The sequence below is a fragment of the Ylistrum balloti genome, unplaced genomic scaffold, assembly GCF_031769215.1.
Source record: "Ylistrum balloti isolate Yb309-2 unplaced genomic scaffold, AGI_CSIRO_Ybal_v1 Utg370344, whole genome shotgun sequence".
NCBI classification, from domain to species: domain Eukaryota; kingdom Metazoa; phylum Mollusca; class Bivalvia; order Pectinida; family Pectinidae; genus Ylistrum; species Ylistrum balloti.
The window spans coordinates 1543279-1569243 of record NW_026782247.1 but is presented as its reverse complement, the minus strand read 5'-3'; the positions used below and the strand labels follow the sequence as shown (position 1 = coordinate 1569243).

General features: G+C 36.1%; 1 protein-coding gene across 1 annotated transcript in view; it reads left to right on the top strand.

The window, feature by feature from the left end:
- Positions 1-25965, top strand: part of LOC132553666 (equilibrative nucleobase transporter 1-like) — a 43363-nt gene that overhangs the window by 3461 nt on the left and 13937 nt on the right. Inside the window, exons 2-3 of the mRNA XM_060217926.1 lie at positions 16200-16246; positions 16481-16650. Coding sequence (XP_060073909.1) covers positions 16200-16246; positions 16481-16650 — 217 coding nt within the window. The remainder of the gene's footprint in view (positions 1-16199; positions 16247-16480; positions 16651-25965) is intronic.

Below are 25965 nucleotides of genomic sequence, written 5' to 3'. Positions count from 1 at the left end.
GAGTTGATGGGCTGTCAAAAAAAAAGCGAAAGACCTCAATTGCTTTCAATTGCATTAAGGCAAATTCGTTAGGATGAAGAGATTATTTTGCCGCGCAGTTTTTAACGTCATTCATTTAATACCAGTGGTAAAGGTATGTCAAATAGCAGTTTAAGGAATGAAGTTCGAAGCTTTTGCTATCGATATCTACAGCAACAGTTTGTACAATACTAACGCATTACATCCCTTTCTCAACAATGGTATCGATATCACAACCATGCATGGATTATTTCGTATAACGTTGAAGTACAATCCGTATACAGCACTTCATATCCTATTCGTTTAATTGTAGACAAAAGGTCAAGAATCTGTAAATCTGTCACCTCCAACAAAGAGGGGACATGTCTCCACAAGCATTCACATGCTTTGGTAGCTTAATCTTAATCCATAACATCGAGTTAGGGATCCGCGTGCTAGCATACGAAAATACCGTATTTATTCCAGGGAAACGCGCGTAGGTGATGAAGATTGAATTGGAACACGTCTTCTGTCAATCACCGATGATGTCAAGTCGGTGCGATCTCATTTTCTTTGGTAAAACAAATTTATATTGTATCATCTTTCACTTTGGTTAGCATTAACACATAGAAAAATTGCTCATAGTTACGGAATATAATCAAAGGTAGCGGAAGATCACGTCAGATGTTCCACTATGTTATTGAAAACACATGTACTGATATAGGGCTGACGTTGAATGAGATTACTTAGCATGTAAGTAACAAAGGTTGATATATAGGAGAAGCATTTCTATATAGATAAACATACCCGGCAGACCTGTGATGTTTTTGTGCATCTTAATGATTAATACCGTTTATAACATATTTATTTTCCATTTCTCTGGTTCTTTTCGTGTCATTTCTTTCAGTACGAGAGTAGTGACATTGCAAGTATTACATGTTTACATGTTTAACCAATTTCGTTACACTATCATAATTTGACATATTTAATACTGATGCTTAGTTTTTCAATTGCAGCTTGCGTAAATATACTTTTGATTAAGAATGTCAAACGCCTGGTTGTTTTCTGTATACTTAAATGATTTTGTTTCAATTGCAAATTAAATTACCTTTACAACGATTGTACATGGAACAACCAACCAACCAACCAAAAATGTTACGCAAGTATCAAAAGGATATTTAACCTTGTATATTGTACATCAAGCAGCTAATTGTCTGTTTTATTCGCATTCTAAGACATTCAAAAGACAACAACAAGAGTATCACTGAATCTGATGAACTCTCCCAGAAAACAACCTTTTAGGACACGAAATCTTAACATTAAATGAGGGGGTTTGCGGCCATGTATATTATACACTACATATAGTCTTTGTATGATGAATGCATAAACTAAGTTCCAATATCCGAGTTTAGAGGCAACTTAGTACCTTCTCCTCACACGAAATTTCAATAAAGGGCAATAAACATGCTAATCATGTTGTTATGACATATGCATACACCAAGATTCTTGCTTAAAATTGAAAATAAATAAATAAAACAACCTGCCAACATGATCATAATCTCAAATTCAACAAAACGGGCAAAATGTGAACTGGAGAATTAGACCAGGTGTTCCGCAAGAGTAAACGTCTTTTGCTTCATCGACGACACCAGCCATGTTAATCTTGATCAATCCAAGTAAGTTTGCAAATAAAAACAATGTATAGAATCAACGGAACCAAAAGGCAAACTATCGATCATCAAACACATCCAGGTTAATATAGCACATAGAAAAAGAACATTTCTTATTGGGATCACAGTGACTATCTTCACACTTTCACGAGTTTTCCCCACAAATAACGTTTTCTTGCACGAAATCCGTGATAATGAGAACATTCCTTTGGTTATTGCTATCCAGAAATGGAAAATTCAAAATAGAGATATTGAAATCATCATGCTTATCATACAGCTTCGTTGGAAATTATCAATGAAGGAAAAGGTCGAAATAAATGTGTATAATGTTAATCTCCGTCACGGACGGCATCTATCTGTTTCCTCGAAAATTTCCTCCTTGGAACATAATATGTAAATAAATGTTAAAAAAAGTTAATTGTACGCTAATAGAACTGGTTATATATAGTTTAACATCATCGTAGAGAGTGAGTCGCATTTGCATCACGTCACGTGCTTTCAATAACTAGTAAACCCACCTTGTAGTTTGACATGTGGAGGTAATGTTATATGACAATGTCATTTACTGATAAACAAAAGTTACATCAAGGTAATGATTCCAAAACATCAGATGTCAAAATAACATTAAATGCATTCTTACATCATCAAAGAAATATATACAATAAAAAAACGGATTTCTAACTAAAAGCTCTACGAGAATGTGGTAGCCGGCTTCAAAAGTCAGCATCATTCGCAATAATCACTGCGGACGTCTTTCAAGCCAACACTATTTAAAAGTCCAGCTTTTCTCAAGCATAAGATAAGACAAGGTCTAAATTCTGCACATTGGTTTAACCGTCTAATGAGAAGGAAGGTCGGGCCCAAATGATGTTTAATGCAAAAGAGGAATACAATTCTTTTGTTTAGTTTGGATGATATCATTTCTGACAGTTTCAAAAAATGGACAAAAATTGAGAATATACAATGGTGATTTGGAGTACAATTAGCAGTAATTTGAAAATGTAGTTTATGTGGAAAGAATAAAACGATAAATCTTTTATGAGCTGGTCTATTACAAACAATTATTTTGTTTTCTCTGCCGTTGGTCTCTCAATAATGAAATTCTAAATACATTTTCCCATGTGCTGGTGCACGTAAAATGCCTTGAAATTTCTAAGCCAGACGGATATATGGATGCACAAAAATAACCTTTACCTTCTGTCTGGCAGACGAGCAGAGGGAAAGAAATATAATGCTATATCGAAAGCAACTGTAAAAACTTTAAAAAAAACATAGATAAGAATATCTCTAGACGTTCCCAATTTTATTATTGATTTTGTTTCGTTTAACATTCGATATTTTCTTAACAGCTGAAATCATAAAATGACACGTCTATGATTTTGATAACATTCAAGTGCCACCGTGCTTACAAAATTACACATGCAAAATGACCTTTATTTGACCCTAGGGCTTTATCTCCCGAAGACACCGATTGATATCCGCCTATTGACAGAGTCGGAAGCCTTGGTGAGCATATTACAGAATGAGATGTACATTATCCCTTTGTTTCAATAAGACAAGAAACTCGAATATGGGAAAGAGGACAAAGCTTGTTCAACCCCTAAGGGAAACACAAACGTCTTTAATTTGTTGCATCCTAATAAGCGTTGACCATTTTGGAAAAGTACAATGAAAGACGAGTGGAATAGCATTGGCTTGAGTTCCAACCAAACGTGGTATCTCAAGCATTATACACCTTGCTTTGGGTCATACAATTATGGAGGCGTCACACATCTCATAAAGAACAGTCGTTGCTTGGTAATAAATGTTTATAGCTATTGGTGTTTCTTTGAACTTCAAACAATTCCGTTGTCTCTGGACGCTGTCGTCATAAGACCTTGTACGAAGTGAAGATGTTAAGAATTCCAAATAAACTTGTGACACACAATGTCCGTAATCAAATCATAAGCATTTGTTTAACAGTGTCTGTGTTTAGTAATCGAGTAATTTAGTGCGAACCAGAGTTCCTTCGTAAAACCGTTAAAGTATATTTACAGAAATGATTGTTTCTCTCGACTACGCCGCGAGCACCATGGAAATTATTTGCTCAACCATACAATAACCTTTGTAGACAATCTGACGGGAAAGTTCGTCACAGCCAGGTGCGCGCCCCGCTTAGAAGCCTGCTCATCTCTAGTCGTTCTTGGTTAAATGTTCTTGCATCTGCGACGGTCGTTTGAAGTCGTGGTCCTCGTACTACTAGGCCATAGCGGTATTCACCAATAGGAAATAACTGGGGTTTCCTTTCGGAAGGATGATGTCGTTTTTACGTTTTCAATCAGCTTCTTGCTGTGTTACATCATTTTATGATTAATAAAATATATATCTGGTATTGAAATTCATCGATTAATATTCTCATGCAGTTGAATGACTTGTGATTGAGTCTTTGAAGGTCTTAAGTAGGGCGAGAATTATTTATCTTCCTGATAATCTCGGCGGGTGTGGGTGTTTCAGAAATGACGTTATTTAATTCCTTTTTCGTCTGGCGTCCTTTCGCATGCAACAAAGCAAAAAGACGAGATGTTAAATATGACACGAGAAATATCAGCATGCTTCGGTTTTCGTTATGTTTGACTTCTGCCGTCATTGATCTTGTTCATTTACACATCACATTAATAACAGAATAGTTGGTACCAACAAGGTTACTGTATTGGTCGGAATGATATTTGCGATCTTGCGCTATCAGTTGATTGACATGTTACCTTACGTGAGCGGACAACACTCTTGTCAGCTGGGGTCAAATTCGTGTCTTGATATTTAAAAACGTGATAGCTAAGCAGTTGTCCGATTCAACTAATTCCCAACTAACGATTAGTACGGTCCTTTTAGGCCTGATTTTATCTTTCGACACGACGAAGATAATAGGCCTATCATTCTCATGTGATCAATAAGTATTTTGACTTCTGGTTTGGACAAATCTGACACTAATGCTAACTGACGCGCGAATTTGATGGGCATCTTATTTGTTCTTATTGTTTCATTATAAACCCTCCAAGAAGGGACCACTGCCAGACGCTTAAAAATTGCTTGGAATGCCGTGTTGCACTGACAAACGGTATCGTGTAACATGAATACCGTGCATTCAGTATATCAAACATATTTTGACGAGTTGTTAATATTCCGATCTTACGCTAGACAACCGTGTTCAATCAAAGATAATTATCACAGTAAGGGCTAACAAAGCCACATACGATTCAGATGATGTATTAAGTGACTTGTTTTATATCTCTCAACATCCCGTTAACATCTATAGTAATCTAAGGACGACCTCGCGATGTATGTTAATTGAGTGCATGTATTTATTGCGCACGCTCTCTGGAAGCTGTGATACGTTCGCACAAGTCTTCATGTGACAGAGCTGAAGTGATGATACTGGATTGGTATTAATTCAATGTACTACATTGTACACTAAAGTATAATACCGAAGACACCAGCAGGACAACCCATCAAGTCATATTGTACTTAAACTGGGCAAACCAAACGTTACACTACCGCAATTTTGAGTAGGAAGTAGAAACTGTCGATCAAGGGACAAAACCCAAAGCCTTGATCACAGGTACAAACACTCAACTAATGGCCAAACAAGTGAGGCAAAGTTATGTGTTCGGTTTTGTTATGTATTTAATGTTACGTCCGTATAATCTATGTGATAATTTCCGAGTGATGCGATGTGCGTACGTATGTTGAGTGGCCGTTCGCCTGTTGAAGGCTGCGATACATTTTGTGTAAGCCTCCTTGTGCTACCACACTTTAAGATGCTGCTGAAGGCATCCAGAAGGGTACACGCCAGTAGTCACACTACCGCAATGCTGAGTCTTAAGTAGCATGTAACTACCAGTTGTACAGACCCCAATATATTTCGACCGGGGACAGGACACGAAGCTTTCATCACAAGGGCGAACACTCAGCTAAATGCCAAATGAGGGAAAGTGCCCATGACACAGTAATAAAAACACATTCAGTAGCGTGTTGTAAAATGTCACGATCTAAACATATTGTAATAATGTCGCTACTATTCTAATAGATTTATAAAAGATGTGAGCTGGAACAAGAAAACTAAAGGAACTCTGTTTCATGTGTTGGCGACAGACTTGATATATTTTCCATTTTGTGAATTTTTCTTCCAGACACAAGCTTACGTAAGGACAAAAATAAAATGATTCGGCGACAACAGTATGAAGAGGAAATAGTATAAAACGACCTGGAACATAGGGTTTTTAGATAAGTCGAATTCGTGATATATGGAGTTCGAAGATTCTTGGACAAATCTGGAACATTCTCTCCTGAAAAAACGAATTTCTGTCATCCTGTATATCTAATAAATACTTTTTTGTTATTGTTACAAAAACATTTTTGTGAATTATTCTGGAGCGTATTTCGTACACAAAGCAAACATCGAAACAGTGAACCCATTGTTAGTCGACGATATTGCTCGTTGAGTTTCGTGGAAGGATTTTCTTTTATTATACCTACGGGAAAAATCTAGTATCCCTCTCTTTGATTTATTCGAATAGTGTTACAGTTTAGGATAATCATATACGTTTGACTTTTTCTAAAGTTATCAGATATATGCTGCTGATTTGCGTCCTATTTACAGCCACTGTCAGTTAAGGACGTGCCAGGTTTGGGTGACGGGGAAAGCAGAAGTCCGCGAAGAAAAACCATTGACCTTCGGCCAGTCCTTGGCAACCCTCCCACATAAGCCCTGGACCCACGACTAAGAGATGAGCCAGTACAAACGAAGGTCAAACCCATTAACCACTTGGCCATCGCGACCCCATATAGCATTTAATAATATAAAACCAAGTAAATGACAAGCGATTCTACATTGGTTTCTTACCTCGACCTTAGATCATTGTTCCTCAACATATGGTAATGACGTGTCGCCATTGATTCATTATTCAAGGACGTGTTCCCAATACCAAGATTTCATTACCAGATATCGATAGCTGATGAGTACACTCATAACACATGGTTCAGACGATACAGGATGATAAAGACTACAGGAAAGTTTATGTCCGCTGCCATGATCTCTATTCTTAATCTGCCGGGTGCGAATTTAGTTATGACTAGTTAGTAACCAATCTGCATATCAGCTGATTTATGAGTAAGTAGTCTGTTTCAGGTCTTAAATCTTCACAGCATTAGGCTAGTCTACTTCGAAGTGTGAGCCACATGCAAGTTTTTTATCCTTGCATATTCATTACCGAGACAAAAATACTGTATTTTATGAATATGTCCTGTGTTGTGTATAGGAACTGTGGCCTTACTTGTTTGAAACTCTTAAGGATTGCATTTAAATGCACTTTATTAGAGTAATTATCATCACATTGTTTGAACCAGATGTCAGAAATAACGTAGAAAAGAAGGATTAAACACATACAGTTAGATTTTCTATCGAACAATATCTACGTGAGCATAGTTGAACGCATGTCGGCTTATTAATTTCCACTATGTTTAGCTTAGTTTGATTTGTTTAATATGGTGGTCGGGTGGTGCAGTGGTAACGCACTCACCTTTCACTTAGACATCTGGGCTACAATTGACCTGATCTCAAAGTAGTACCCCGCTCGCTATTCTTTTCGGGCTTGCAATAGTCAATAATATGAGTTAATAGCTCGTTTCGCTTTAATGAAACAAAAACGTCAAATAAGCATGGATATGACCTTGGAACTGTTGAACATGGATCTACCGCTTCCTTATGAAATTAAATTACTAAAGTTTCATCACCTAACGGGTTAATGGTATTCTTTAAAAGGTCATAATGAACTTTGAACCCTAAGACACAATCATGCTGGACGTATTGTCATGGTCAAACTTGTTTAATGTTGTTTGATGTATATATATTTAGAAATGAAGCATTCAGATTGAAGGCATTGGGTCGCAATGGGCATACAAAACTAAATGTAACACTGCTTGCTCCACATTTTATCGCAGCAGTATGTGATTGCGCACAGACAGTAGTAGGAACACATGTCCTCACCTCGATTTATTTCAAGCTGAAAAAAACAAAAACAAAAAAAACTTTTCTTCTTTAAAGACAAAGTTTTACAACCTTTAATCCTTTAACAAAGACAACACGAACATCACTCCACAAGTATTGGGGTCCATGTAACCCTAGCCTATATTCATGCTTCATGATACATGCTCAATAATTTTGTACGATTGTAGAAAATCAAGACAATACAAACTGTCGAAACTCCTTTTTATGCTGCACACACAAATGATTGCTATGTAGAGAAGTCTTATATTTGGTCTGAAGATGACAGATTTACTTGTCCGTGTCCCATGAAGACAAGGAGTTTATACAGACATAGAAATTCAAGTATTCTGCAACGTGACATGTCAAAATAGATAATAATATTAGTACAAAACTCGGTCGTGAGCGACCAAGATGAAATCCGCTTCATCATTGGATGTGTCCATTAGAATTCTATTTCATTTATTAGATACCAAGTGGGACTCTTTATATTGCATGTTTAGTTGTAACCAAGTTATATAATTCACAACGTCTTCCGATGTAGACTAAACCGCTTTATGATGTTGTTTAATTCATTATTTGGCTATACTGTACCTTATGCGAAATTTGCAACCGAAAGTGTTGTTTGCTTGCGTGTCTGTTGTACGCTTTTGCCGGCAGCTTACGTAATTTACTATCAGATTACGGCAAGCTATCAAGACTGTATTTTGACCTCCATATTGCTTATGGTATTAAGTGTGCCCTGTATAGATGCTGGTATAACAAAAGAACGGTTAACACAAAGCATGAAAGGTTACAGTTCAGCAGAGAACCGCGAATAGAATCAATGGTTTTATCAAACTTTCAACCTCCCGGATCATTCTATACTATCGATGAATGTCCATATTTTAGAGAAAAAAAGTACCACCTTGCAAATGACCCCACACTGAGCATAGCATTCCGAAGACACCGTGAGGAACATTATTTCAGACTGCTCGGCGCTGCTGCGCTATATAGCTTCAATGACAGTGTGGACTCTGTAGGCCATTTATCCAGTCCTGGATGCAGTAACATTAACGTTATGGCTTTATTCACTCCTCAGACTAGAAATAATCGTACTCATGGATAGAGTCATTATAATAGATCTAGCGGATATACGGTCATGTTTGAAAATCGAATGGATATAGAAACGATTAGGTGTCTATCATGTTCGAAATACGTTATATTCGCTTCCTCTCTCCGGGCTACGAAAGCTTCCAGTGGGTTCGGCTAATAGTGCTTCTGGTGACCTGTGGAAACTAGCTTGGGGACTTCATCAAATTATTGATGTATCACAAATTATGCTCTTTAAAACCTATCCTTATAGATGGACGTGATCCTCCAACAACTCACCAATTCATAAATGTCGAGTTTGTAGCTTGCAGGGAGTGAATGCTATAAACATCAGCAATATTTTACACCAGAAGTCTGTTCAGGCTAGTATTCCACCATACTTTCAAAGCAGAAATACCCCTGTAATTTCCTATAGTTACTCCAAGCACATTGCATCCAAACTTTCCAACTACAAACAAACTCTGCAGCAACTGAATGAAGATGACCTTAGAACTAGTTCTCCGTGGCCTTGTTCTTGTTCTACCTCTACTTATAACTATGATCCTACTAGGCACATAGTAACTGGTGATTTAAGCACTATTCAAAATGTTAAGCTACGAGCGCTTTTCATGAATGGTCCTATATATCGTGAAACCCCTCCTGTCCATTGGAATGTGATTTTCAAGATACTTACGGATTTTATTGAACAATAATTCGTAAACATTGGATCCGAGTTTCTAGTTGAAAACATCTCCGTCGAGTTTGGTGGTAACATCTTTCAACAGACTATGAGCATACCTATGGAAGCCTACTGCGCCCCTGTATTGGCTGACTTGTTTTTGTTTTTATACCGAATTTATTGAAAAAAAAATTAACAAAGCATGTCACAAAGTACGATAAACGTGATGATTTCAATTTTCCTAATGTGACTTTTCCATTTCCGAATAGCAAGACCACTGCATCTCCAACCTGTGGTATTTACGTGTTATAGTTGATTCAATATTCAAGGATTCTTCGTGCAAGAAGTCGTAAACTCTTCATGTAAGGGCCCAAAAGTTGCAGGCTGATGAAAATTATGAAAATTATGAGAGAGATTTAGGTCGGCGACGAAATCTCATTGGGATGATTTTATGTCTTTGTGTGACGAATAACATGAAGCTTGACGTATTTGATGCTCGTTAGTTTGCCTGTTGGTTCGGTTGTTGCATACCTTGCTATCATTTGAGAAAGTGACATTATTTACTTGGCTTGACCAATGTTTACAAGGTGTGTGTCGTCGATGAAGCAGAAGACTCTTACCCTTCCGGAACACATGGTTTCATTCTCCTTGTACTTTTTCAGGAGTTTCGATGTAAAACTTTCTTTTGTTCATGTTTTGCCAAAGTTACACGAAATTTGAATCTGAATTATGATTATGATGCCATGTTGATACTTTTATTACATTGATCGATTATCTAAATTCAGTATATATCGGTAAATATTAACGGAATTCTGATTTGTGTTACCAGGCTTAGAGTTTACATGCATTATCAACTCATCAGAACAGTTTTCAGAATAGCTGCGACAATAACGGCCCAAGAAAACGCTACTTAAGGATGTACTACTCTTAGCAATAAAAACAATCCAGTATGTTTTCCTGATGACATTTTGAAAGGTTCGATCTTAGCAAGACATTAAAAGCAAAGCAAATATTGCCATGTTGCTGCACTACTTTCAACGTTACAGGCATCGGAATATATTAAACGGGTAATAATCCATTTATTTTGCTTTTTCCACGGTAACGTTTTCTGAAATAAGCGTCAGTCTTTCATTACAAAGTCATTTTTTTTTAAATTAACGCGATTTCAACTGCACAGAGAAAACGTTCCAAAATGTATTAATCTTTTATTTGACCAACTTCTAGTGAAAGAGAAATGTTTGAGTATACTTTTCAAGTTTGAAAAAGAGGATGTCTGCGTTCTTTTTTTTTTTTTGCGATTTTCATCCCAACGACTTTTTTCAAGTTAAAAAGCCAGCTTATTCACATTCGTGTCCTAAAAGTCCGGGGAAATGATCAGCAATCGTAATTCACAAATTTGAACTCGGTAATTTGTGGTGGGAATTAATGAAAAATGAAAGACTTGAAATCGTTGACGCTATTAACCGAATCATGCCGTCAACTTTGTCATCAAAAATGTAGTCAACTAGCGAAATTTCTTTAAAACGCCACATAAATCGCCTGTTTTCAATTTCTAAGCACAACTGTAGACAACCTTGTGTATAAAAATACAAAATACTAACACAGCTGAAAACATAACCATTTCTTACTTTATTGAAATAAATTGCCCGGATTGTCGTGACGTGATGTAGCTTATCACCTTCTAGGTATATGCTGCTATACATAAAGAAGTTACCTTGTCAACTGATTTCACGAATATATCACGCAATATCAACTAAATTGAGTTGAACAAGTGATGGAGGCCGACCAACTGATTATGAATTAGTTGTAAACGACAAAACTGATTATATTCAAATGAATGGTATAACTGAAAGTTGTCGCGACAATCACGGCTCCAATTTACAAAACGTATGATTAATCGTAGCTGGGGAGGAAGAAAACAGGTTTTATAGAGCTATTGTCAAGGAAAACTATACAATGGAATCAGATATAGATTTATTATGTGTCTTTGATTGGCATCGAGCACCATAACACATAAAGTTCTAAACCTGGCTAGATATTGACGGTCATCGGTCCAGGCTTAATTTGGGTTTGTAAGGTCTAGAATCCTGTGAACATTTAAGGTTACTGAAGGATGGTCTCTCTCTACCGATGCGGACGAGAGGAGTACATACATGGAGTGAGTGTCTTTGTAGGAGCCTGTGATGTTGTCATGCAACAAAACTAAAGTAAACTGACTAAAGCATCAAGCAGAATAAAAAGATTGTATTAAAACGTAGAGACTAGAGTAAGTCTCGACTGGTGGACCGAACTCAAAGTCTTCCCCACTTGGAATATACCAATGCAGCTATACCATCAATATTTCTACATTTGTGATCTGTCTATTGTCAGTTCTGTTGCTCTTTCTCTTCAAAATTCGTATTTTATATCTAATTATATTATATATATTTTATCTCTGCAAACGCTCTACATCTTATATTTTTGTGATCATAGACCGAATGTGAAAACCTACCTTAGTCTACGGTCCTGAAACCTGGACGTTGATGGGTGTTATACTCGAATTCTAGGAATTGATTTTGAATTTCAACCAGTATGCGACTTATCAATATATATGTATAACAGATGAGGAAATATATGGTCAACTACACAAAGTCAATTTGAAAATTACTCAAAAGACTCCTCAGATTGGCCTGTGTATGCTTGCAGACATTGAGAATCAATAACGAACAGCGTGTTATTTCTGGGAACCAAAGCATGGCTCGGCTTGACAAGGAAGGCCTACATGTGCTGAAAATGTATTGAGGTGTAATGATGGAGTGCAATGGTTAGCGAAGACTTGCCTAGAATGCTCAGGTATACCAACCGCCATAAATAAGTAACGAAGGTCAACGTTAAGGGTCACTTTTGTAACAACAATGTAATATATTATATCTGACGATCTACAACTGTAGTCCTAAGTAAAAAGAGCACGGCGTGGAGATATATCTACGCGCGCCCATCTCTTATCCAAACATCTAGTCGTGTAGGGATAAACAGCACTTGAGCAAGTATCCCGCACAAAAATATCACACTTAACACTGACAAGTTTGTTCTCATAACAGAAAGGAATTTATTGCCTAATACATTGATAAATATATCTCGTAGCCAATGTCAGGTGGCTCCTCAAGGTAGAGCGACCTAACTGTTTACATGTAAATCAAATTTTACTTTTTTCTGTTTATAGTTTGGTTTCTCTGATATCAAGTGACAATATTGAAAAAGTTATTTACAGTTTTTGTGACTTGTAAGTATATTCCTTTACCTTGTAAAGACTGCCGAGGAACATTGTTTTGATAAAGTCAGTAGAGTGCGCGATATGCGCATTGGTACAATTAACCAAGGAGGACTATACTGTCCTGTCAACATAACCTTAATTCCATATCAAAATCGATGGACAGACGTAAAATCTGAACAGAAGAAAGATTTACAAAAAAACAAAAAAAAACAAAAAAAAAAACAAAAAAAAAAAAAACAAAACGACAAGGAATACTAGATAAGTAAGTGTCAGTTGTGTCATTGAAGATACCCGTCATGTAAATCATTTCCAATTAAGTTAGTCTCGTCACGCCATCCAATGAGAAGAAGGTATACATCAACGGAACCAACAGGCAAGCAAATGAGCATCAGACACGTCTGATGATTTCCAATGATCTTGAACATGTGCCGCCCCTCCGTTTTCATCAATGCTTTTGATATTGATAATTTGTGGTGTGTTTGCAAGTTTCTGATTTCGTTTCCTTCATGTAAAAAAACAACGATAAAAATACGGAGATGTCAACAAGACACGAGGGCTAAATATACACAACAAAAAGGAACGCACAAAGTTCCCCCCTGAAGTACACCTTAGTTGTAAGGAAATATTGAATATTTGGTCAGGTGTAACATCAAGAAGTTCGATTTAAAAAAAATCAACGGATGCTCTAAGTTCAGCGATATTCATTTTTCAAGTTTGCATTTTAATTTCGCCGTTGACCGAGATGCCACACTTAACGTAAATCCAGAGGGGTAGAGAAATTGCGATGTTGATGGATGGTCAAGGCCAAACTGCTGTCGCACGGCAGATTGGTGTTGCCCCGTTTACAATTAATCGGCTTTATACGGGTTTTCTTGCGACTAGGATAGTTTCTGATTGTGCCATGAGCGGTCGTCCTCGTGTAACGACCGTATGACAAGACTGGGTGATCCGATTTTCGTATTTGCGCAACAGATTCAAGACTGCTGTCAGGAGTCCGTTGCATACCTACCTTACGTACTTATGGGAGACCCATTAGTGACCAAACTGCCAGGAACCGCTTGCGTGCTCAGAGAATAATTGCGCACCGACCTTGTGCCATGCCAACTTTAACATGACGGAGGCGGCAAGGGCGTCTTGACATGCGCAGAAATGGCCCGAATAGGTTTTTGATGCGTCGAAGGAAGCGTGTCATGGGTGGTGCTACGGTAGTGCAATGATACGATTATAATTTTGTTTTTCGCGGGTATTTCACTTTGAGTAACTACTGACGACAGGAGTGACGTCAAACAGACTTTTTATCTACCGTATTGTGTACAGAAGTGTCCATTTATATTGATATAAAGTTTTGTACAAATCCTTAAATATCATAGCTATTGTTCGCATAATTTAATTGTGCGTTTCTTTTTTGTTGAGTATATGATCAAATGAAAGATTAACACTGAGACTGAAAAAGTACAAAGAGAATATAACCAAGCGTTTCTGTCAACAATGAAAACAATAGGAATTTGATCACTAGCTGATGAATCACGGGAATCAATAACAGCATTTTGGCCGATTACTAGATGTCTGCCTGAACCCTGCGATAAAGATTCAGTCTGTACTCTATGTTCATCCTAACTTCTTCTTTAACATAGAATAAAAATTAACCCTGGAGTTTGCAGAGTAAACACAAGAATTTGTCTTCCGGGTAGTTTTATCAATCGATAGTATAACATCGATACATGTTTCATGGCCCACTCCAAATTATATTCCAAATATCGGTATCAAGATGAACTTAACTAAACAAACATACGTTGATCGATCAATGAATGAAATTAGATTTGAAACATCATTTTTAGTTCTTTAATGCTTTTACTACATGACAATTTTGACCAACTCAGTGGATGTTCATATATATATTACATACAGTGCTGTTGCATCGCCATGAACTCCGTCTATATAACAACGTTGCGAGGACAGAGAAATCTGAACACGTGAAATTGCGATTTTCTAAAATTTATTAACCGAAGATATGAAAGTAATAGGATATTTCGATGTGATTGCATAATCGTACATTTGCGCTCAGATCACTTGCGATGGACATAATGAGCGTTGTTGACCTTAACCAGTAACTAGCTTAATGTTAAATAAATTGAATTTCTGTTTGCGATCGACTTTGAACACCTGTTTGCTATAGCATTTTTGCTCTAGCTGTATTTCTGCATATCTTTGACTATTTATTGTTTTGACTCTGGGAGTGTTTCTCTTCTTAAAAGGGGCATTGCTTTCCATGTAATGAAAGTTCCCAATGAGAAACAATCGTTTTAACGAGAATCTTTCTTTCTATTCAGCACTTCCTGAAAGTATTGAAGCTTAGTCATGTGGTTAGAATTCGGTAGTTCCGTTATCACTACATGTAAATTACGTCCACTGTTTTTTTTTATATAAAAGGTAATAATTCAGTAGGAAGTATTTTCTTACCCTTTCCAAACATGATGCAGGAAGCACTCGGTGCTGAAGTGATTCCCATACACGTCTGCTTTTAATGTACAATTATTGGGAGTCAGCAGCTGCAGCTGTTCTCATCCTCCAACAAGTAGCTGTTTAACGTGGAAAAAACATCTGCTTGATAAAGGCTTATTTATCCATCTGTACTGTTTTGCATATCATATTGACCGATGGCACAGTCACACAAATTAAGTGAATACGCCATTGGAAACGCGTTCTATGACAAAGGTATCACTGATTAATGTAACCAGTGTGGCATTTATTCTAATAGATTATAGTTTCGTTCTGCCGATTTTAGTTTAGTTCTACCGGCCATATCGCTCCTAAGGATGCTGTCACATAACTTCCACACACGGTCGAGGCTTAATGGGAAGACATGAATAATGTACTACCCTAATTGGATATCAATTGGGTTTGACCCATATGAAGCTGTAACTTATCCCGATCAATAGAATGCGGACATCTTGTTGTCGAAGATAGATGACAAAAGATGAACTTTTTCGTTATCAAATAGCCCCTGGGAATTAGCATAACAACGGAAATATCGGAAATTGCCTTTGAATTGTTTATTTCTTGATTGCAATGTTTTATCCTTCGAAGGCATAGTTCACTTTTTAATAAACTGGAAACCTTATGTTTTGAAACCAACTCGGCTTGATGGAACGATAATGAACAAATGCTGGCTAATAAAAAAAAAAAAAAAAAAACCAGAAACCAATGTGAGCTACCGTTCCTACTTGGAGATGGTTATCTAGATCGGCACGATGTAAAAATGAGCACCTGCTTTCTGTTTAGTATTGCCAAATGATTTTATGTTTTTGTACAAACTATCTTAATGGTCAGATTTTGGCCTCCGTAACCATGGGTAAAGAGATGATTTTCGCGTATACAACAGCTATCACATTTGTCTTGTGAAAAAAGCCAGCTGAAAATCAAAACATCAAGACATACTAATTTGAATGTACTTTGTAGTAATCACCAATAATGTCACACGAGTGAAAACTGTATTTCTTTTTATTTCAGATTGACATTTGCGATAGGAACATTAGTCATGACATTCTCGAACGCATGTAAGTTAATAACATATTTCAGTTTGAACTGTAAATCGTAGATGTTGATATATGCCTTGGTAATGCTTTTTATTTCATACTGTATATGCTAATTGATAAAAGAGTAAACTGTTATATTTCCTCGTTCCCAACACGTTGTATCTTGAATCCCAATCTATAAGCAAGTTGTTGAGCAAAATGTTTACGTTTTTAATAATTGAAATCCTTGTTCATATCTGGAATGTTTGATTTCAGCCTTCCCATGGTTGGTGATTCCGGCTTTTAGCTTAATTTCCCTTGCTGGGTTGGTTATTCTTCTCACCAACATACAAGTGTCCAATCTTTTTGGATCCCGGCGGAATACTGTTATGGGCTCTCTCATCGGCGCCTACCACTCTAGCGCTATCATCCTGCTGGCTATGAAGGTAATTTGCTTTTCTCTTCATTGTATTAATAGGTATTATCAAAGTTTCTTCGTGAGATCAAACGATGGAACATTCTTTGAACACGATCTACGAACAAAATGGTATTAGTGTTTCTGCTACTACGCTACAACACAGAAACAATAGCTTGACAAGAAAGCGTGACTTACCTCTTTGGGTGTCATGAGAATGGACCGAGCCCACTTCAAGGAGATTTTTGTTCTCAAATGACCACGATGATTGAATATAGGAAGTTTTAACACTATCGAACTACTGGTAACTTAGTTTGCGTTGTAATAATTTATTGATACCTCTGTCCGTTTCAGATAATATAGTTGTTCTTTATCACTCTTTAGTGACTGTAATACTGGTGGATATCACCTTTAAATCCTTTGTTTGTTTTATATCAAACGAAAAGTTTACCCGCGATCGCCGACCAAAACAGGTAATTACCTAGGAACGACAATAGTATGAATGTCAACAAAGGTTAACAACTAAACTTAAGCCATGCTATTTTCTGATTCATTGACAAAAAAAAATACTTTAAATCTAAAAAAGATATATTATTGTAAATAGCTGACATGTTAGCATTGTTCGTAAATCAAGATCATAGGCCTATACCACGTCTTGATTGTTCATAGCTTGCATATACTTGTATGTTGGAGGCATTCAAAATTTATCAAGATTGTTGTTAAACACAATATTACCAATTAAGCGTGAGCATTTTCTTACAACTCATGGATTTATTGACGGAAAAGTAATGTTCAGATTTGAAACTCCTAATAAAACGTATACATTCTATAGGATAGCGAAGCAATGCCATATATATCTGGAGTAGGATTGGCCAAGCGGTATTACACCTCGTAAACCAATATGGATCTATGTATCCTTATGTATTTGTCTCTAGAGTGGTCTTAACGACACTGATATTGTCATACATCGAAAAAAAACCCACAAACGATCGTTGTTTTATAGCGTCTTATCACGCTGAAAGATCATAGCCTGGACACAGTCGTACAAAAATCTACTCGACAAAAGCCAGGTCTTGTTAGTGACCGCTGCGGCTTCATATGCTCTGTATGTAGAAACACGGAACCTGAAAAAATCGCTAATTATGATGCTGGTAAAAGTCTTCAGTGATTCAAATAACTCGAAGCAAAGAAAAAAATCATGACTAGGGATTATGTGATCATATGTTGGAGTTCCGGTTCTGGTTTCTTATTTTATAAATTTGTCAATAAACATGATGTTCGTTTTGGAGAATCTAATCTAACACTATTAATTTTCAAAAAATAAATATAGATATTCCCTAAACGATGCACAAGTCACTATAGGTTTCCAGTCTAATGAAAAAGAGATGGATCAATATAATGTATGGTGTTAATTCTCTCATTTCTATGGCATATGTATCCATGATACGACGTTAACAACTTATATCAAGCATTTAGAATTCTTGTATCATGCTTTGAAATATTATAACAGAATAACTCTCTATGTGGGTACCCAGGGCTGTATTTTTAATGCTGCGTATATCCTATTTTCGAAAAGTACTAACTTTCATTATGATTGTATTTTCAGGAGGATGTAAATAAAAGTTCAAAAAAGAAAAAAGAAAGAAAAGTAAAGACACTTAGAAATACTGTTTATTAAGGAACCTATTGTCTGTTTCGTAGCATTCCTTTTACATTCATATTTTAGTGAAACCGCAAACACGGGAACCATATGGGAGAAAAATTTACAGCATTTTCAAAATATGTTAGTTATACACAGAATTCTTCCAGCAACTAAAAGGAGGTCGTAAACATGAGGTCTGAAGTCACGTTGGCGTAATGAGAAGTGTTCATACCTAAGTTATTGGCTATTTGTACTATGGATGACCTGTATATCAAATTATCTTCTCTGTTTGGTGAGTCATAAAAGGAAAAATATTGTCAGAATTGATGGAATATTTGAATCTCTAACCTTCCACTGATGAAAATATTGGATGTAGATAAAACTTCGAGCGATGGTTGTTATGGGTTAGAGACAAACGTTTCTAATATAAGGCATACTGTATCATTATTAGCACTTCACTGTATCAAGTAACCTTTGCGTTGAAGGATTTTACGTATGCCTTTATATCATAGGATTTCACTGACACGTTTGTAGTATAATTGTCCCCGTTTCAACACTTTTTAAAGGTTGAACGACCAAAATGACTTGTAACAATCGTATTTCGTCCGCAGGCTTTACACTTTTTATTTTTCCATATGTCGTCTTTAGTACCAGCTTGCCTAGAATGATGATTCTAAAAGCATACTAACCTAGTCAAATGTTTTGGGTCGGTCTGGAATTCAAGATGACCGCTGTTTAAAAGACAAAAACCATTTCACACTCTTTGTCAAGCTTGATTGGGACTTTGTACAAGGTATGTTGTCATCAACTTGTTTTATTTTCAAGAGTAAGACATAGCAACTTCGGCTTCCGTTTTGCCATGTGATTGCGAAATTTTAAGTTTCTGCAACAACAAACATTTAAAATTCTTTCTCCTATTTAACCGGAGATGTAGCTGTTATCCGAGATAGTATCGACAAGGTGTTCTGGTCAGTTAGAAATACAACTTGGTCGCTAACCTAAAATGTACATTTCTGATGGCATTGCCGCCACTGATGTGAAAACTGATGCTTCTATTATGTATATATACAAAAGGTTATATTTGGTCTCCTTAAGTCTCCGACCACTGCAACCATTTTGTAAAACAACACACATTCTCATATCACTCCAATTTAGCTCAAATTCTATCAACAAGTCTTGCTATTTTTTTTACGTCGGTCTGAAATCGACGATTGCGACCGGTTTGTAAAACACATTTGAAAGAACGTGCAAAAGAAACACATATGAAAAAACATCTTTTATATAAATTAATAGTAAGACACAGAATGACCAAACATTGATCAAAACTGCATCATGAAGCTGGTTAGTCTCCTTCTAAGACTCCTCAGTGACACTAAGGGCCTATTTTAGTTGAAAAGTTTTGAAGAACGTCAAGTGCTTGTGTATATTCCGAGCTGTGCTACTAGTCAAATTATCAAAATAGCGGCAGGCAAAGGCTACGGAAAACCTCGGTGACTGAAAGTTAGGGAGATAACTTTGCGGGGCTCTTTGTAAGCTAGTTAGACTTATTCTGTATTGATACCCGGGTATGTCAAATTAACCTTGGATCAGATAATGGTATATAAGCATTTAACACTTGATTTATTCCCTAATTAAAGCCTCTAAATGGTTAGATATTCATCTCTAAAGTGAAAAAAACATATGTTATAGTTTGCAGAACCATTTTATTAACAACGTCAAAAAAGTAAAATAAAAAAGGAGCGACGCCACACTAATTCATATCATAATCGTTCGGAGACTGTGAACAATGCCTTTGCGCATGCAATATTATATTCAGGGTAATTCAAATTTATTTTACAAAGAAAGAATTGAAACATGGGTGGCAAATACAATTTTGGCTAATTACATAACCAGACATAGTAAGAAATAACATCAAAACGGCAGGTTAACACGAGTGTCGACTAGCGTTAGTTTGAAACTGATACTCTTTCTTAATTTCTGTCAGAGGGTGTTATAATTTTGTAGAGTCTAACTTGAAACATTACAATGCGTACCCGAAACCAAGCGCATGGGAAACAATAACGAAATCTAACCATTAAGTCCTTTCAATGAGTCCTTCCTTCAATGTCTTCTGAGGCCAAACATTGTATCTCGCCCCTTCTGTACAGAAAGCAGTATTCTTATCATTCATGTCTATTATTTCCTTTTAAGGATTTATTTTCGTGACATCCTTTAGCTATTGCAAGACCGTTTTAACTTTATTTAATCAGAGCAATCTTCGACGAAAGTTTGGTTTAATACTTTCGTTTAGTTTCAAATAAATAGGTTCGCTAGAAAATAGTAAAAAGGAAGACCGTATATAGACACTGATTCCGAGCAGCCGTCGATACATACTCCATTGTGGTGTTTTACTGACATCCCGGTCCGATTAATTCACACATATTAGCCGGGGCGTGAACTGGCTGTCTACGTTTTTGATACCAAAGTGTTGAACCTCAGATAATTAGTCAATCTCGCTGGAATCACTGTGTCGTATATATTACAGAGTTGATGTAATCCCTTCCCCGATGTGTCAGTGTGTCTTACCCACGTCTTCCAAATTCTCCCCGTATCAATTTGGTTCCACGACTGGTAAACAACTTTCAAGGTCTGGTCTGGGAAGAATTATCGTGATAGATATGAACTGTTAACGACAAAAACGTTTACCACAGGGTTTAGACAAAGATTACATTGTGCAAGCTTCTCAAATCTTGTCACAGTGGTCCCGTAGAGAAATTTTGTATATGTCGTTGCGTTTCATTTTGTTGTGTCGTTGTCTGACGAACAGAAGATTCGGTGACGTGCCATTTTTTGCTGTGCTATGGGGTTTTAGTGCAATGCCACTATAGAGTGGTTCTTGAATTTTCTTGAGTGTTTTTATGTGCGTGGTTTTCATCACTTTGACGTCACCAACCATACTGCCTCTCAGTATTGTATCTTTCAACATACACCAGATTTACTTCGAAGTCTTAATTTCATCCTTACCTATCCAATACAGGTCTCCTTCACACCGATATAGTTGATATGCATCGCCCTGATAGTATAGTGACGTTTTGATTTCAGATGCACTTTGCGTTAAGTCACGTGACAGGGATATGGAGGAATATTAACGCCAGCACCTGATTTCGCGAAGAGCAACCTCATTATAACATACATATGATACCAAATAAATATTTCCAGGAGGAGTATTGTGTAAACCATTCAAAAATACTGTCCACCTGATAATCTTTCATGATTTGATTAAAAAAAGAACGATTCCACCAAGTCATGGCCTGACCTTGTGGCAGTATCTCCGTGAGGTATTTTGTGAATTTCTCGTTGAAATTATTTAGGTGGACACTGAGGTTCAGGTTGTTTGATATTGTTCTGTGTATTGATAGCAAATTTGTTTACATTTCCAAAACAGGGTACAATTTTGCACATTTGGAACCTATGTCACATTTTCATAACATTGCTCTCCGGATACCCGCTCCTATAAACAGAACATACCTGTGTTCATAGAGACGGGCCTAAATCCTTGTAAATAGGGAACAGCATTACTTGTGGAGATTTCACTGTCGTTAAACACACACCAATACATGTATTCGTCCAAAAGTTTTGTCCATATGTAAACCCTATATATTTAAAACCATAATGACGAAAAATAAGATTTGATATATACTTATGCGACTCTCGTCAACCGTTCACGACAGCTGTCGTGTCGCAAACAACGTGACGTCATTAATCAGTTCATTTAATTGTATACTTTGCATCAACACTTTAATGAGAAAAGTTTAAAGAAGCAACAGTAACACACATACCTTATATATTGCTTAAAATGTTAGGCGTGGATGATCTCAAGAACATTCCAAAGCTCAAAAGCAGGCAATACGATCGATCTTAAATGGTCCCTGTCACACTATCTCTGTTCATATGTTTATTGTATTACGCTGGCCGCCATTAGATAATCAATATGAGAATGGTATAATGGTATATAAGTAGTGAACCACCTTGTACATGACTGTTTATGTAACCTGTTGGGCTGATAACGTCTAAAACATCCAGCCTTAAACACATTTTTACAAATTCCAAATGCCCGTGCTAAATTTGATGGAACTAATTCTGTAGTGTCAGATAGCCAGATTTGGAACAAATCTCCAAATGAAATACGAGTAATCATTGGCTGCAAACGTAATTTCTGTAGCCAGATCAGTGAACTTGAGACATTGAGGATAACTGCTACGCTCTCGTGAAAGATACTGGAATATTAGACAAAATTGTGAAAGATATTTGTTATTAATGGAGACACTTCTAGATGTTCTATTTATTACATTTCCGCAAACAAAATAGTCAAATTACAGGTGTTTAGAACAAATATAAAACGGGGACTATGACTAGGCTTTTCACGGACACTGCTCACTCTTTATAATTTCGCAATACGCGAAAAAATATAGTCCGTTTTTTAAATCATTAAAAATATGTAAACAAAAAATAATAATAATAAAACTCCAATGTAAATTTATTTTCATATTCACAAGGAAAATGTTACTTATTGAGGTCACTAAGAGAGTTTTACCTGTATCCCTAAGTCAGGTTACTTGTATTTACATATCACATCGATATTCAGTAGTCAACTGACTGACAAACTCGTAACAGAAGGGTTAAAAAATATGAAGTTTAATGGTTGCCATAGTAATCTCGTTGAGAAACATTCAATTTCTTTGTGCGACATGAAGCTGTACAATTTTGGTGCTCATTAGTTTGCTTGTTGGCAGATTATTTCTATTGTACTGGTAGGATTATTTGCTGTCTTGCATTATTTCTGTTTTTTTTTATTAAGTCCGTGTCCACTCTATTTTGGCATAATATATGTATCAATTATTTTACAACCGAAGTATTGATTATCAATGACTTATGCCCAAACAATTCCGTAACTTTATGTTTCTTCACATTGTATTGTTTGTGACCGATCTAACGTTGTAATTATGATATCTTTATGTCACATATGACCCTAATTTGTTATTTCTGTACTTGTTTGAATTTAATTGTTTACTCTGAGAAAAACTCAACTCGACAGCGACAATTTAATAGTAATTAAACTCAATGAAATGCTTACTTAACGTTTGTTAAAGGGAGGTAACTCCAGTCAATTCATCCAATTTATCTTCAGACAGTTAAAGTTTAAACGATATTCCCGTTTGGTCATATCTTCCAATTAAGAAAAGATGTACTCAGATCAGATCATTGTGTCTTAAACATAAAGATTAATATTATTATATAATTACGTATCGATTTGTTATTGTTTGCATGGTTCTGGAAGAACAACACATAACATCGTACACTGTACTTTGTTCTGAAAAAAGTGTCCACATCAATGTCTTAGATTATATCTAAATTTCTTTCCTTCTGATCTCCATGTGTTTCATGTCCAGAGACAAAAGAACCCATTTTTTGATAAATAGGCAGGCGTCTCTGAATTTTTACAGAGAAAGTTTATCATGTTAATTTTTAGAGGAAATGGGAGGATGTTTGCTAAAAATGCCTATGTAGGTTCTCCTTGGTCCCTAAATACGCCCATGTACCTTTTCGTTATTCTACTGCATATGGGATCTACAATATTGGTTTTCCTATACTTAAGTACCCAATTTGTTTCATTTCAAAGCAAAATTATTTGAAGGGATGATAGTGTGTGGACTGTTGGTTTTTTCTCCGTCTCTTTATCATCATGGCGATGTAACCTCTCGCATCAGTTATCTTTCTCGTTCTATATCTCAATCATCCATCAATAATACACAGTCTGATAAAGTTATATTTACACATACACACGTACACATAGTTACAGACAATAATACACAGTCTGATGAAGTTATATTTACACATACACATGTACACATAGTTACAGACAATAATACACAGTCTGATGAAGTTATATTTACACATACACACGTACACATAGTTACAGACAATAATACACAGTCTGATGAAGTTATATTTACACATACACACGTACACATAGTTAGAGACAATAATACACAGTCTGATGAAGTTATATTTACACATACACACGTACACATAGTTACAGACAATAATACACAGTCTGATGAAGTTATATTTACACATACACACGTACACATAGTTACAGACAATAATACACAGTCTGATGAAGTTATATTTACACATACACACGTACACATAGTTACAGACAATAATACACAGTCTGATGAAGTTATATTTACACATACACACGTACACATAGTTACAGACAATAATACACAGTCTGATGAAGTTATATTTACACATACACACGTACACATAGTTACAGACAATAATACACAGTCTGATGAAGTTATATTTACACATACACACGTACACATAGTTACAGACAATAATACACAGTCTGATGAAGTTATATTTACACATACACACGTACACATAGTTACAGACAATAATACACAGTCTGATGAAGTTATATTTACACATACACACGTACACATAGTTACAGACAATAATACACAGTCTGATGAAGTTATATTTACACATACACATGTACACATAGTTACAGACAATAATACACAGTCTGATGAAGTTATATTTACACATACACATGTACACATAGTTACAGACAATAATACACAGTCTGATGAAGTTATATTTACACATACACACGTACACATAGTTACAGACAATAATACACAGTCTGATGAAGTTATATTTACACATACACACGTACACATAGTTACAGACAATAATACACAGTCTGATGAAGTTATATTTACACATACACATGTACACATAGTTACAGACAATAATACACAGTCTGATGAAGTTATATTTACACATACACATGTACACATAGTTACAGACAATAATACACAGTCTGATGAAGTTATATTTACACATACACATGTACACATAGTTACAGACAATAATACACAGTCTGATGAAGTTATATTTACACATACACACGTACACATAGTTACAGACAATAATACACAGTCTGATGAAGTTATATTTACACATACACACGTACACATAGTTACAGACAATAATACACAGTCTGATGAAGTTATATTTACACATACACACGTACACATAGTTACAGACAATAATACACAGTCTGATGAAGTTATATTTACACATACACATGTACACATAGTTACAGACAATAAATTGCACTCCGTAAATCCTATCATCAGTGAGTGGTCTCCATGCTATAGAGATAACCACCGAGATATAGTTGTCCTTGCTCGTCTTCGGATGGGCCATGATAAACCTTGCGCATTCGTATATGTTGAAAGGCGAATAAAACCCTCGGTGTATAGGATGTGATGAGCCATTCACCGTTAAGCATTTTTTATTGGACTGCATTGACTACTCAAGATTTTTTTTATCGCAACGTTTCAAGTATAATGACCCTTTTTTGAAACTGTTGAGATTTGTAAAATTCTAGGTTATCGGAAAGGTGTTGGTCTTTATAATAGACCATGACGAACGATTTTAATCATTTTTGATGGTATATCCATTTGAGATTTTAAGTATTTGTCTTGTACCTTTTTGTTAAATGTTATTTCCTTTACTGAGCTCTGTGTGCTGTTCGGTTGATAGCCCTAATGATCTTTCAAGTGTTGACGGGCCGTTAAGAATGTCACAATAAAAATAATAGCATCGCTACAGAATATTTCCTTCTGAAAAGTGATCACTACTCCT